Raw genomic sequence first — 15,184 nt, 5'->3', positions numbered from 1 at the left:
AAGCAAGCGCACTAGGAAATGAATATTGGTCACATTCTAGTCTCGAATCGTATGATAGTATTGAAGTTTTTGTTTATATTGTTGCTATAAAGTTACTAGCTTAAACATACTTCTGTTTACCTGCATTGTTTTTTTTGTGCGCCTCTACGAAATTGAAAACTGATACGAAATTGAAGCTTAATTAAAGCAGGCCAGAGTTGAGTATTTGAGAGGCATCAGGCCATTGTGAGTCTCAGGCTCATCGACCTGACAATTTTTTCCGACTTCACTTGCAATAATTTGGTATTTATTGTGCACTACTTCCTTTGTTTAGGTACAAACGTTTAGACGTTAACGGAATTAACTTGTAATAAATCGCCATTTAAAGGAAAATATATCCAGCAAACTGATGAGCATTAACATTTTTCTCATTGCTCGCATGCATGGATGCATAGAAAAACATTTAATTATTTTCTTATCTTAGTATGGCTGTCGACATAGTTGTCACTGCGCCATTCATTCTACATTTAAAAGTTCACATTAAAGTGCCTGGTCTCTCTAGACTCGAATCTGTAGTTCAGTGCTATAGGATTATTCCTGCAAACTATCATTTATACCTTCGTATTTCTGAAGTCCGACGTTTCATGTGATGTTGAATCCTTCAGGCCGAAATTTCAGATAGTGGTGAATCCTTCATGTCGTGTTGAATGGTTTCAGCGCAGTATTGCCTTTCGTGTTCTGTCTCATGACTCATCATTTGGACAGTTAGCTTTCTTCTCGACTGTGGGCAAATGTTAGGTTATTGGTTCCCTGTTAGCTTTAAGTGCTAGACGAGCTAAAGGTTTTGTAAAAAAATAAATTCTAAGAAACTTTTGTTGTAAATTCATTAACCGCTTACAATTTTATTCATTTGGAGATAGTCATTTATTTTAAGAATTTCTGTCTAACCATAGAGTTTTATTCCAGTGATTTTTCGAAGTACTTCAGTAGTGCTGTTCAGACGTACCATTTTTCCATGTTGAATGCTCGAATCTGCGAGTAAATTATTGTGACCTCAAAACCGAACAAATGTATTGATCGAATAAATATATTGAAAACGACTTCCAAGACTTCCTATTAATTTTTACATCAACGCTAGCTGCTACTTCACTTCTGTAGGTACGGTACCAAAGATACGAAGCTCGAATACGAGATTTAAAATGTAAATTATAGAACATTTTTCGATCTATTAGAATTAGAACATTCAAATTATAAAACCAAATATTGTATAAAAAATACGTCGAAATAAAATGATTTTTTTTATTTGTTACTGATGCAATGAGTTTAGTGAGCTTCATGTTACAAACAAGTTATTGCACTGCATAGGCTTTATATCCATAAAAATCCAACTGGGATAGATGAAATCGTAAAAAGTAAGCATTTGGGGCGGCTGATATTTGTTGATGTTGCGACAATATAATATATATATGCATGGTGAGTATGTGCACTTCCCTCGCTCGCTTGATGTAGTCGTAGGCGAAAGTCAAGTGGGCGAGATGCCAATGTAGCCTGGCTCAGTCAACTGTTCGCCTCTACGCGTGTAGCTGGTGTGGTCGTCTGGGCGGGGCTGGCCGATAACGCAGGAACATCTGATCGTGTTTTACGACCTTTCCAGCTGGGAAATTGTGAGTTACATTAGATAATGGCGGGAAATTACACTTTACTGTACAAATTGTTGTTAGAAAAGAAAGTAAATAGGCTAGTAGTAACATTGATCCCCCAAAATCGCAATGAAATGAGTATGAGGCAACTTGGTGGAACATTCCATTCATGCTAATGGAATGATGTTATGAAGTGTCAGCTCACTCAGCTGTTTACTGTTAGTCATTTTTAGCGGACAAAATCTAACTTTAGAAGTTATCTGAAAACAAGAGGCAAGTACAGCAGGTGATTTATAATGATTAAATATAATATTTTAGGTTGCACTTGGCAAATTTGCTGGAATTGAAATTGAGTGCTTGCTGCAGCTTGCAGAGTTCTGGTCATTACCTTTAAAATCAGTCATAGTCTACATGCTGCAGAAAAGATCCTTTACTAGAAAAAAAAATACAATTTCACGTCACACTTGTAAGTTAACAAAAGGTTCAGTTAATACATATTCATCAATCCTTATTTCCTAAAAGACTAAAACATTCTGTTATGCATGTCATTGATGTCTTTGATGACAGTGATGTCAACATCCTAAGGAAAACAGAAACAATATACTATGAGCATCATCTGTGGTCCATCGATACTTTTTTAAGAGTTGCCTTGATAAACATTGGCTTAATCTACCTGCCTTCTCTATATGCTCCATCATGCCAAAACTAGACACTTTTTTTTGCAACCCAGCTGCCCCTGCATTTTGCTAATAGTATAAAAGTTAGCATAGTATTGGAGAGACAAACAAGCCTCTGAGAAAGGCCTCAAGCATCTATCTTGTCAAGTCAAAAATTCAGCAGGGTCACCTTTGCCTTCCTAGCACCTTTGCCCCACCCTCTCCTCTCTTAACCCCTTCACTCCTCCAGAGTCAAGACCTCACAGTCCCACTCATATCATCCTCCTACTCTTCCTCAACCTCCACACATTTTCCAAATATCTTTACACTCTCAAACATCAAACACAGCTGCGGTTGCTCCCTCAGACAAACCCAAAATCATTGCCATCCATTCTTCACTTTTTCTCTCATACCCCACCACCCACCTTATTACTCTTACATCCCTTATTCAGAATCAGCTCCATCATAGACTGTTAATCACTCTCATACATCCCACATTCCATCACCAAGTGCTCCACAGTTTCCTTCTCATCCTCATCACACCTAAAACATTTATCTTCCCTCCTCAGGCTCCTCTCATTCCACCTGTATGGTACGTCCATTCACACCTAGCGCCCCTGTCCTCACACAAAACAGAAGGTCCCCAGCACTCCCCACCTCTACTACCATTATACATGCAGTCATAATGTGGCATCACTTTCATCTGAATAGTCTTAGTGTCCTTTCCCTCCATTCCCTGCTTCCACACCTTCAGCCCATAGTCTTTCACTTGCTTATATTCTCTTTTCCACTTTTTTTCATCCTGCTCTATCGCAATCACCCCCATACTGTGTCCACCCATTCATTCTTGGGCCCAGCGGGTCCATGGCAAACCCATGCTTCATGCATACCACTCTTTCATACCAATGTACAATATCTACATGCCCATTTGCTCACTTTTATGTTCCACATATACATTTTTGTGCCCAACATTCATCATCTAATTGCTCTAGTCTCACTTTATGCCTCAAAACTGATCTTGTTCATCTCTCCTTGAAGGTACTCCATCCCATGTCCCCTCTCAGGGCCTTCACTGCAGTCAACCTGGGGATTCCTAGTGCCAATATTGCCACTCTATTCTGTGTCAATAACAGTGTCATTTCCAGTTTATCTAGTTCACCATCACTATATGCCATTGCATCCAATCCATACATAATACTAAGCACTGCCACAATCCTCCACACTTCCCTTAATACTTCATACTTACTCGCTCTCACTTTTGCTGCACTTCCATGTATACCCAACCATTGATTTGCCTTACTTAAATTTGGGGCGTTTGTTCTCCGACATCCATCCTGGTCCACACGCATACCTAAGTACCTATACTTGTTTGTCCTAACAATCTCATTCGTTAGTCATTCCCTCCCAACATCCACACTCTGCTCATATTCTCAACCGATTCATTCACAACATATACTTGGCTCTTCTCTGCACTGAATTGCACATTGTAGTTACTCCCAAACTCAGTCACACAGTCCAGCATACTTGTAGTTCTTTGCTATTTTCACTCATAATCACAGCATCATCAGCATATAGAAGCATTTTAAACTTTCTCTGCCCACACACACACACACACCAACATCCATTCTCCTAACCCTTGTAGCCATCTCTTCTGTGTAGAGGTTGAAGAGAAGTAGAGACAGGATACTTCCTTGTTGTACATCCCTCCTGCTCCTCACCCAGTCTGTCTCTACATCCCCAAGTCTCCATTCCCCAAGCTGTTTTAAGGTAGTCAAGTTGTTGACATTTTATTATTTTTCCTTATGCTATTAATGAATTGAGACTTTAATGTTTCAGTGATGGAAAAAAAATTAAAGCTCTTCTTGAATTATTACAGATTTTTTACTTCATCTAACAATCTGACCTTGTACTTGCTTGCGCACATTTCCTGAGAAATGGGCTTATTTATGAATAATTGTAGCTAATTACGTACACAACTGGGAATTTTACTTTTCTGACAGACATGCTAATTTTAGTACTTAAGATGGAATTGGGCTTAAGCACACAATAGATTCAGGAGGAATAAGGTATATATATGTATATCTTACAACAGAATTTATTAATTCTCCTGAAATTCACCTTCTTCTTTCCTAATTAGGAAAATTTGTTAAATTTGGCTGATTGTGATACATTTATCATATTTTGGTATATTATGCTAAAGTGCTACTGTGCTACATTTAGTACATGCTGTTTATTAATATTTTGATTTTGCTGGCCTATTACAACTGGCATTTGATTGACATCTGTTAATGTTTGAATGAAAACTTGATTGACATTTACTTGTTCTTTAAAATCATGGAGATTTTTTTGGTGGGTTGTTGTCACATTATACAAATATGTTATAGAAATAAGACTTGCATGAAACCTGTTCCAGTAAAGTTGTTATTGTGTTATATGAGAGTTATATATGTTATTTAGCTAAAGCAATTCCTTTGCTTTAAACATCACACATATTTGGTTTAGTTTCCCAGATTAAACTGCTGTCTGGGATTGCAATTTAGAGATAAAATTTAATTCATTCATTTTATTGTGCATCCTGCGGAATTATTGCTAATATTTTGCTGCCTTACCTACCTTTGATTAACAGGCATACAAATCCCTCAAATGTTAGCTAATTATTAGAGCTAATATTAGCTTAGAGCTAATTATTTCTGCTACTATTACTTTCCCAGTCATTACTGAAATCTTGCAGCTCAAAGGTGAAGTATTTAAATAATTTTTTATCTCTTGTCCTGATTGTGCTCTCTTTTGTTAACAATGAGATGAGAGGTAATTCTTTTAGCAGGAATCTTGCAGTGCTACAAAAATGACAAGATAGCTCTAGTTGCAGCTCAAATGGCAGATATATTTCATGCCTGTGCATAGATTGTAAAAAATGAAACTAGAAATTTTTTGTCCTACTTTGCTTATGTTAGATCAGCAATGCCACACAAGTCACTAGTTACTGCTCGTTAGATACTTTGCATGCGGCTTACCTTGGCACGCTTTCCTAAAATTCATATAGTAATGTCAGAACCATTGTAATTTATACGGATTGATACTTGGACTACTGCATATTGTGCATACCAAGTGCAAAACTTTTCCAACTTGCTAGAAAGTTATGGAGTTTTGTTGACATAATTGATTTTTCTGTTGAAGGCTGGCAGCTTAAGTGCTGTGGTGCCAGTGATGACATTAGCAGCATTGATGGTTGAACTGAGCAAGTTAACAGGCTCAATCAAACTTGAATTCATGAACTGCCATTAGTGCCAATGCCATTTTTAGAAGAATATCCTGACTCCTTGCTACAAATTATTCTACCTATGACATATATTTATATAGGTATTTATATAGAAGTTGCCTTTTAGCAGGTACTGCACAGTGCTTTGGAGTGAGTGGACTCACTATCACTAACCACACCAACCCTCAATATTAAAAAAATATAACACAACTCACTGCAGTGAGTGACAGAGAGCTCATTTTCTTGTCAACAAAAACGTGAAGTCACGGACAGACAGACAGATGGAAATGGCAAGCACAATAGTGCATTTTTTCCATAAATGAGAAAATGCACTAAAAAACACATAATGCCATTTTGGACTACAGTTTGTGGTTTTTCAAATATAAAGTGATGTCCGTCTTCATAAATTTTTGGTTTAGACTTTTGTTTTGTTGATGGAATAGATGTTTTTTTTTAGCTGAAGCAGCACAAGAAGTGCTGTGGTCATTAGAGGTCAGTGCAATGGGTTCAGCATGAATGCAATTTCGATAGGCACAGGTAGCTTTGGCTCATTTTCTAGTATTCTTTCATTTTAAACTTTATTTTATGTTTATTATTTAATAGTAGTGCCCATTTTCTTTTTTCTGTTGAACTTGTGTATTGGAATGAAACTATTCATGATTGAATCATGTGTAGATTTTACTTTGCAATGTTTACTGCTACAGCTTGTTCCTACTAGACCGGACCATCCCAGCCTGCCACCATGGATGACATTTTCCACTGGTGCCGTGAAGGCAACATGCTCCAAGTCAGGATGTGGCTAGACGACACTGAGCATGACCTCAATCAAGGGTAACCTCTCCTCCATAACTTTATGGTTGGAATAGATATTGTTACCCTTCTGTGATCAAGCTGGTCTCGTGTCTTGTATTTGGATTTGAAAAAAAATTAATGTTCTTGCTTAAAGAAATGCTTGCTATTCTAATGCAAGAAGGCTGTTCTTTTCCAGTCAGTTAACTTTTTCAAATGTGAGCCTGATGTGTTTATTCTTTCAATAAAATTGTATTGGTATGTAGAGTTGCCTTTAGTCTGCATAATTTGTCTGAGAATTGTCATAAATGCTGACTAATATTTTCTTTTTGTTGCTCAAAAGCCCACAAGTTGTTTGGTATCACTTGAATACAGGAAATATTTGATTATCAAATCATTTTTTGAATACCACCATTTTATAGTCCAGTATTTGGTTTTGATATTTTGGTTGTACTATCATTAAATATTGCTATTAACACTGCTGTAGTGGTAATACAACAAATACTTCTATTATATCATATTTGTAAAGCACAGTGTCTTTTTTTATTTCAGTGATGACCATGGATTTTCCTTACTGCACTGGGCGGCAAAGGAGGGTCAGATGAATGTTGTTGAGCTTCTGCTGAGTCGAGGCTGCCGTGTGTCTCCCACCAACCTTGGTGACGACACCCCACTTCATTTGGCTGCTGCTCATGACCACAGAGACATTGTTTGCACTGTTAGTTTCTTTTTCACTTGCAAAATTTAATCTTGAATATTACCTATATATATAATACAACCAATCACAGTTGGTTTTTCAGACTAATCTTGCAAATTGATGGTGTGTTGTAGTATTTAATGTTTCTGCCATGGTTTCTATGATTGATTTTGAAAAACTATCCATGGTCTTTTGACAAGTCTTTTTCTACAATAGTATTTATATCATATTGGCTTTGAAGCATAAAGAAGTATTTGTGCTTGTCTACACTTAAGATTCACTTTAATTTGTTTTAATGTTTATAGATCACAAGGTGAACATTTTGCAGCAATGTTGATTGCTTTAGGACCTTTTAGACTTTAACTTAGTATTCAAAGACGGTTATAGACTTGTCTAAATTCTAAAATCAAACTTTATTTTTGTGTTACTAATGTAATTGATCACTTGCAGCTTCTGCGTCATCGTGCTGAAGTGAATAAAGTGAATGAGCATGGCAATACTGCCCTGCATTATGCCTGCTTCTGGGGCTATGAGAACATAGCTGAGGATCTGATTGATGCGGATGCTAGCGTTGCTATTGCTAACAAGTATGGCGATGTTCCTCTGGATAAATGCAAGGGCTCTATGGCAAAGCGGCTGCACAGTAAGAACAAATTTTTTACTCATTGCCTACATTTGTGGCTTTTTGAAATACTATCAAATAAAATTTTTGTTTTTGAGAAACTAATTTGTGTGATGAGATGATGCAGTTAAGATGAATGTAACATACTGTTATTATATCTTGATTATTTTTTGGCAGGCTTGGCTGTGCAGAATGGACAGAAGCTTGAGAGGGTGGCCTTCAAGGATCAGAGTTGGCTTGGCCTCAAGACTCGCAGCAGTGAGTAATATAGCTGTTCAACATGAACCTGTGCACATTCTTGATACTATTTTTTCATGTGCAATATTACTTACCAAAAATACACTCCATTTTTGTTGGATTACTGTAATTAATGAAATATTTTTGTTTTATGTTGTACATTACAGTGAGCCAGTTATTAACATTATCACCTACTCAACGAGTTACTTGTTCAACTGATACAGAACTTTGTCTTAGCCAGATTAATGCTTCTGAAAAATATAAGAATATAACATTCCTTCCTTCCAGGGGACGCAACTCTCTCCCGCCACAAGGGGATCAACATCCAAGACCTGTCACTCCAGCTGAAGGTAAGGCTGGAGCTGTGTCGCTCACGCTATGTCGCTCCAGCTGAAGGTAAAGCTGGAGCTATGTCACTCCAGCTGAAGGTAAAGCTGGAGCTGTGTCACTACTCACTCCAGCTGAAGGTAAAGCTGGAGCTATGTCGCTCCAGCTGACGGTAAAGCTGGAGCTGTGTCACTCCAACTGAAGGTAAGGCTGGAGCTGTGTCACTCCAGCTAAAGCTGGAGCTATGTCGCTCCAGCTGAAGGTAAAGCTGGAGCTATGTCGCTCCAGCTGAAGGTAAAGCTGGAGCTGTGTCGCTCCAGCTGAGGGTGAGGCTGAAGCTGGCTCGCTCCAGCTGGGGGTAAGACTGGAGCTGTCTCTCTCTGTACGTGATGACAAGTTATAAATGAAGCACCCGGACTTGTTACCGTGATTATGACTTGTGCCAGGGGCGTCAGGTAGATGCTGTGGTAAGAGATGCAGTAAATGATATTTGTTTGATGTTGCATGCATTCATCTTAGAACTGAAGGAATATTTTTATTATGGGTATGGAGTATACAATACACAGCAACAATGACAACAAGGTTTTCAAACGTACTCAAACGCATGTTTATAAAGCAGATAAAGTACCAGGACTGATACGACGTTCTTATCAGTAATTACACGCAGAATAATGATTGATGAAGCTGTTCGTGACAGAAGTGAGCTCATGGCTAGGAGCTAGGGAAAGTTGTGCTGTCAGCGAAACTTGAAAAAGATTTAAATTAATCGAGAGTGTTCACAGATATGCAACAATAATAATTCCTGATTTTAACGGCAAATGTTAAGATGAAAGATTCGCCATTATAAAGCATCAAGTCTCAGTTCCCGGGGGTTTGGTCTTGACCTGATAGAAGTTACAAGTGTACTCATGGACAGGGTTCGTATCGGCCATGGAAAACCTGGAAAGTCATGAAGTTTGATTTTTCATTTTCCAGGCCTGGAAAGTTATTGGATTTCATTTCAGGTTATGGAAAGTCATGGAATTTGCAAATAAAAGAAGAAAAAAAAAGAAGTGTTTTTCTGTGCTGCGTGTGTTAAACTAATTGTGCAGCCTCTTGTTTCCTGTATTCTGATTAGCACGTATGAAACAAGAGACTGTGCCATAGACTCTTGTTTCATGCGTTCTGATTGGTCACCGAGCTCAGTTGCATCGGAGAACTTTTTGATCTGCATGGCAGCGTTCCCTCTTCAGTATTCAATTTCTACATCAACATACCTGGAAAGTGTAAATTCCATGACTTGTTAAGAACAGAAGCTTATCGTGACTGGCTTGCTCGCCATCCAAAGCATTAAGGTATGGCGATATGTAAATTGTGCTCGAAAGACTTCGATGTGTCAGATATGGAGGAAGCAGGGAAGCAGCTTTGAAGAGCTATGCATTTACACGTTTGCTATTTATCAACTGTAGGAGATGATAGATGTCATGCTAAAAATCTCAGTCATGCTAAATCTGTCGTATACGAGTCTTGGAAAATTATATTGATGGTCACGGAAAAGTCATGGAATTTTTTTTTTTTCTAAATACCTGTACGAACCCTGCATGGCATATACTAGAAGCACTGAGATAGAATGTGAAATAAGCATAAACATCATTGGCCATATTTATAAACTGAAAAGAATTAGATGCAACTCGAGAGGCAACTTTAATTTTTGTTTAGTGTTCCTGACACGTGGAAAAAATCAAAGACATTGCTAAAGTTTTAGTATGAACACGTCCCGCAACAGACAAGCCATTTCCATGCAGCGGGATATGTTTGGACTAGACGCGCCTCCTGGCTGGTAGAATACAAGTAGCTTCATAGCATCAAAGTCAGTTTGGATAGGTCAGGTCAAAAATACGTTTTTAGCCTTATAAAGTCCATAAACATTGCAAAAATTGACGACAGCCCTGATTTAGTATGATATTCAAGTGCCGACACAACACGTTGCTAATACTTCAGTTCTTGTGCAGATTGCAGACACGCCGTCTGGCGAGATGTGGCGCGGCCGTTGGCAGAATAACGACATCGTAGCCAAGATACTCAGACTGAGGGAAGTAACCGACCGAATCTGCCGCGACTTCAACGACGAGTTCCCAAAACTTAGGTTTGTTCTACATTAAAATCGAGCTAGTTTCCGGTACAAATTAAAGAAGACATGAACTGATATTAATTGCGAAACAGACAAATTTGTGGCACTGCTGTTGATAAAAGTATGCATGTGTCAAACGTGGGGATGCTAGCAGCGCGGTGTGAATACATAAAGTTCTAAATCGTGCCGGACGTTTGGTTGTTCCAAACGCCCAATGTCGGCTAAGGCGTGTGAGTCGGTGAATAGACTGTGCTAGCCTCTTACAATCGTGCTTCGTATTGGGAAATTAAATCCGAGAGGTGTTATTCTGTGTATTGAATCGAGAATTAGAGTCCAGGATAAGCTACGATACTAGGGCAAATGGACCTGAACAACTGAAATTACTTGATATTGTAAGGCACTAGGCCCATGCTGATATTGGAAATTTGTTGCCAACTTATACTTGACAGTCACAGTATTAACATTATAGTTGACAATTATTAATGACGATAACTGAAATGACATCAATAATAAAAATCGGTTCGAGTAGACGGATAACAATGCTGAGTTATATAGGCTTGTGACGTTCCTGGAAAATGAGTTGCGGGGGTAACTCGGGGAAATATATACATGGTCACTACACATCCATGGCTTCAATACTTGAAATATATCATAAACTTTAAACGTTATTATTATTTATACAATTTTTTACATCGGTGCATCCACTTGAGACCTCATGTTTAGGCGATGAAGCTGGGAAATTCCTGTATGCCGCTAATAAATATGAAATAAAGCATCTATACGCGCTGCTGCGCTCAAAAGTTGTTTGTGGTGGTAGCGGTACCGAGATGAGAGGAGCTAGCTGCTGCTTCGAGGCTTGGGAAGATCAGTTCATTTCACGGTGTTGATGGTGAGCGGAGCTCGGTAGCCGTCGAGGGCGTTGCATCAGCATGAGCTTGGGCTGGCGTCCTTATACGAACTCTAGGTACTTATTACGTGGAGTGATTTAAGGTCGTAAGCTGGCTGGCAATGCTGTACTTACGCTATAACAACGGTTTTGCTTTTATTTTTACTGTGACTTGCACTTGTCAGGATTTTCTCGCATCCAAACGTGCTGCCGGTGGTTGGATGCTGCAACTCGCCTCCCAATTTGGTGGTGATCACGCAGTACCTGCAGTACGGGTCGCTCTTCAACGTGCTGCATCAGAGCGATGGCAATATTGTGCTGGACACCTCGCAGGCCCTCAAGTGGGCCCTTGACATCACCAAAGGCATGGCCTTCATCCATTCACTGAACAAGATAGTTCCAAACCTGTACCTGTCCTCGAAACATGTCATGGTGAGTCTCATGCTCCAAAACGTATCTGTTGGAAATTCCCAGGCAAACTAGTGGCAGACCGAACACTTGGTCTTAGAATAGTAAATGATGCCATTAAACTTGAACTTGATGGCTAAGCGATGCTATTCAAGTACCTACCAACACTCGATTACATGGTGGCGAATTGACGAAGTAATGAAATCTTTAATGATGGAAACGAACGTTAAGGAATCGCACCGTAAAAAATCAATTGTGACCAAAATGTCTTTTCTTTAAAGTATGTCTGGGTTTTACACACGAGGTTTTACTCAACACAAACGCCACAAAGTGACGCTGATTGTTCTAAGTATTGTATTTAATAGTAATTTGAGGCAGCTGGCTATCTGGGTCGGGGCTTTGCCTCACTGACCACCGTCACTGACGGTGTTTTTTGTTCGAGGAATAACATTTTCACGGCACGACACTTGAATGCAGTAAGCCATAACAGAGGTCCGTATTACCGCCGGTGAGCTCTTGTCCTCCATCAAGCTAACTTGTGTTTACGATCGAAGGTTGTGCTGTTAAATTTGTCTGCGCCTTGACTCTAGTTTCTGGCTTCCCTAAGATTGACGACGACTTGACGGCCAAGATCAGCATGGCGGACGCCAAGTTCACCTTCCAAGAAAAAGGCAAAATTTACTCCCCGCAGTGGTTCGCTCCGGAAGGTGAGTGTCTGCGGGGCATAACGTGAGCATAGTTCAAAATCTATTCCCGTTCCTCAGTGAGCTTCGTGTGGCTCGTTGCTATGTGGTTAAACTTCTTGGTATCATTTTGGGATTGCGGATATCAACGTCTTCCAACGTAAGGCATGCTTCTAAAATCACGATTAGGAACATATTTAACTAAGGATTATAAATTGTATCGGACTATTGTATGAAGACCGTGCTGATTTTGGTCCTGGCTCCGTTTGTTGTTGATTCTCTCATCATGAGAAGAATTTCTTACCTCGATGGCGTCTCGTCTACTTTTTTCATGCAAATTTGGTTGCAGAACAGCTCAAAAGCAGTGTTTAATTTGCCGACATTATGTTGAACCTTAAATCATGATTGGCCATAACATTTTAGCATTGCGTTAACTCTTGAACCCGTATTAAAGATACTATTTGCTCTTTACGCAGCTCTTGTGAAGAAACAAAAGGACCTGAACATCAAGGCGGCTGACATGTGGAGCTTCGCTATAGTACTGTGGGAGATGGCCACCAGGGAGGTGCCCTTCGCTGACCTCTCACCAATGGAGGCCGGAATGAAGGTTAGTGCCTTCAGTTCAAAGTTTCCGTTCTTCAGTACAGATTAGTAAAATCCAATATTTTTTTATCATTCTTTATGGAATTCACGTCGCAAGTTTATGTCTTTAATCGCTGAAAATTTACCGGCGAAAACTTGCTCTAGGATTTTCAATTACAGCATATTTGAATATTGAAAATGGTGACTTAACTACTCCGCTCCTGAGCGTCTTGCGACATCGATCTATGTTCAATTATCCATGTCTCCCACGCATTTTACTGATGTCGAATATATAAATTTAGATCGCAACTGAAGGATTGCGCGTGTCGCTGCCGCCTGGCCTGTCGCCTCACATCTGCAAGCTCATCAACATCAGCATGAACGAGGAGCCTGGCAAACGCCCATCTTTCGACATGCTCCAGCCAATCCTCGAGAAGATGTGCTCGCAGTAGTTAGAATATCGGACAACTATCTTCTTCAACGGAGATGCTTAGACTGTGTTGCCTGCAAGAACTTTTATTAGGTTTCTGTGGTCAGCACCAGTAAATGATGCTTCCATGCGTGGTCGTCTGATGTGACCATAGCCGGTCGATCAGAACGACTGGTAACTCAAGTGCCTAGTTAATTTCTCTGCAAAGTGCGATTTCTCATGTAAACGATTGTGCTAACTTTTAACTTGTTGAAGAAGATGCTTCGTACGACTCAAAAATTGACCCTTCCATGTTTAGTAACGGAAATTAACTTATGATCTTCTCAGTCAATATTACGAGTATGTGTCAATTCCTGCTGAATTATGAAAGCTGCTAGTCTGTCTCAGAGTTGAAGCAATTCTGTTGGCATCTTTCGCTACTCTAAATATTGCCTTCACATAGATTATATTGTGGCTGGACTCTTCTTGTGCCTACGACTCTTGATGTTTAGAGTTTTCTAACCCTAGTGCTTTTCAAACTGGAATTAGTATCACTAAATTTGTTGATGTGTGTCTTGAAATGGCCTTAAATTATGTATTCTTAAATGTTGAAGTATTAACAAAATAATTTTAAAGTGTGCAATATTAACAGCTATTTGTCAATAAATGTAACTTTTATTCGGCAGATCTTTGCCTGGTTCAACTCAACTACTATTAAGTTAATTGAGCTCCTGCCATTTGCTGATGTTGCCAATTTGTAGTGGCTACTTAAATAATAAGAAGCGAGGTTCCCAGCGCTCGCCTCATGCAGTCGAAAAATTAACATTTCCGTGTCTTGCTGTGCCTCCGGTGACGTTGCGCGAGTTGTCTTCCTTCACTGCCTAAATATAACTTAAGTTATAATTAAGAACGAACTCTTCTCTAAGATTTAAATAGAAATTTGCTTATATTTGTGCACCCGATTGTTTGAAATAAAATGTGTATAGTTTAAGTATTAAACGATGTTAGAACTTATTGAGGACTGTAGTACAAATTTATTGCTGTAACGAAGCCTCTTGCTACTTACAAGTGTATCAACACCGAGTTTCTATCGTTCGAAGCTGCATACGCTCACTCTTAATTCCACCAAAGCGTGTAAGATGAAAGTTATATCGGGTTCCACGCATAGAAGCTTTGGTTCAGGACTATTCTTGGTGAACTGGGACATGTTAGCTGTGTCTGGTGCAGTATCGTGTATGTGGCGCAGTGTCAAGTATAAGTTGCGTATAACTCAATAAGGCAAAGCTACCTTCTTTTTCATTTGTACCTAGATTTTGATCTGCATGCAGCATCTTGCACAGCCTTGTGTGTCTTTAGATTCTCGCATAGGAAATAGAAAATAAATCCACGGTTATCGTACTTCATTGTTCATACCTCTGCATGAAAAGTTTTGAAGCGAATCTTATGGGGCTGTGTCCTTAATATATTCATTGTTGTTTATTAATGAACGACTTACCTGTCTATAGAATCGATATCTTTATTACATGATACTAATTGAATTACTTCGTTTATTTTTATCATGAAATCTGTGTAGTTATTCCAGCTGAAAATCAACTCTTCATTTCTTAAGTCAATTGATTTACATGCTAGACTTATAAAACGTGAGCCCATTAAGTTCTATGATAGGCTCAGGCAGATGCTCAAAATCTGTGAGATGACTTTCTATAGGATCCTACATATTGAAAGATGCTCAGAAAATGTCTGGATCGATAGCTACCGTAGTTGATTTTATAAAGTAGGCAAAATATGACGAGAAGTGCAACACGATTCGTGTTAGCATAGCATAGCATAGCGATCTCGGCATCAGATGTTAGGCTTCCACAGCCTGTTGCCGATTCTGTTGTGCCTGGTACTCGTTTCT

General features: G+C 39.2%; 1 protein-coding gene across 2 annotated transcripts; it reads left to right on the top strand.

Moving 5' to 3' along the window:
* The first annotated feature begins 1,510 nt into the window (after nt 1-1,510).
* Nucleotides 1,511-14,822, top strand: LOC108676321 (integrin-linked protein kinase homolog pat-4). Of its 2 annotated transcripts, none has more exons than XM_018164385.2 (11): nt 1,511-1,643; nt 6,253-6,365; nt 6,876-7,041; nt 7,471-7,663; nt 7,820-7,900; nt 8,168-8,229; nt 10,198-10,331; nt 11,388-11,634; nt 12,218-12,317; nt 12,770-12,900; nt 13,178-14,822. In XM_018164385.2, exons 2-11 carry the CDS (start codon nt 6,277-6,279, stop codon nt 13,325-13,327), a joined length of 1,353 nt encoding a protein of 450 aa, XP_018019874.1. In that variant the 5' UTR covers nt 1,511-1,643; nt 6,253-6,276; the 3' UTR covers nt 13,328-14,822. The 2 variants fall into 2 exon arrangements, with proteins under 2 accessions (XP_018019874.1, XP_018019873.1); XM_018164384.2 differs by having other exon boundaries at nt 6,239-6,365.
* Nucleotides 14,823-15,184: the final 362 nt, after the last annotated feature.

The sequence above is a fragment of the Hyalella azteca genome, unplaced genomic scaffold (assembly GCF_000764305.2).
Source record: "Hyalella azteca isolate HAZT.00-mixed unplaced genomic scaffold, Hazt_2.0.2 contig5826, whole genome shotgun sequence".
Taxonomy (NCBI): Eukaryota; Metazoa; Arthropoda; class Malacostraca; order Amphipoda; family Hyalellidae; genus Hyalella; species Hyalella azteca.
This window is presented reverse-complemented; position numbering and strand designations above follow the sequence as displayed.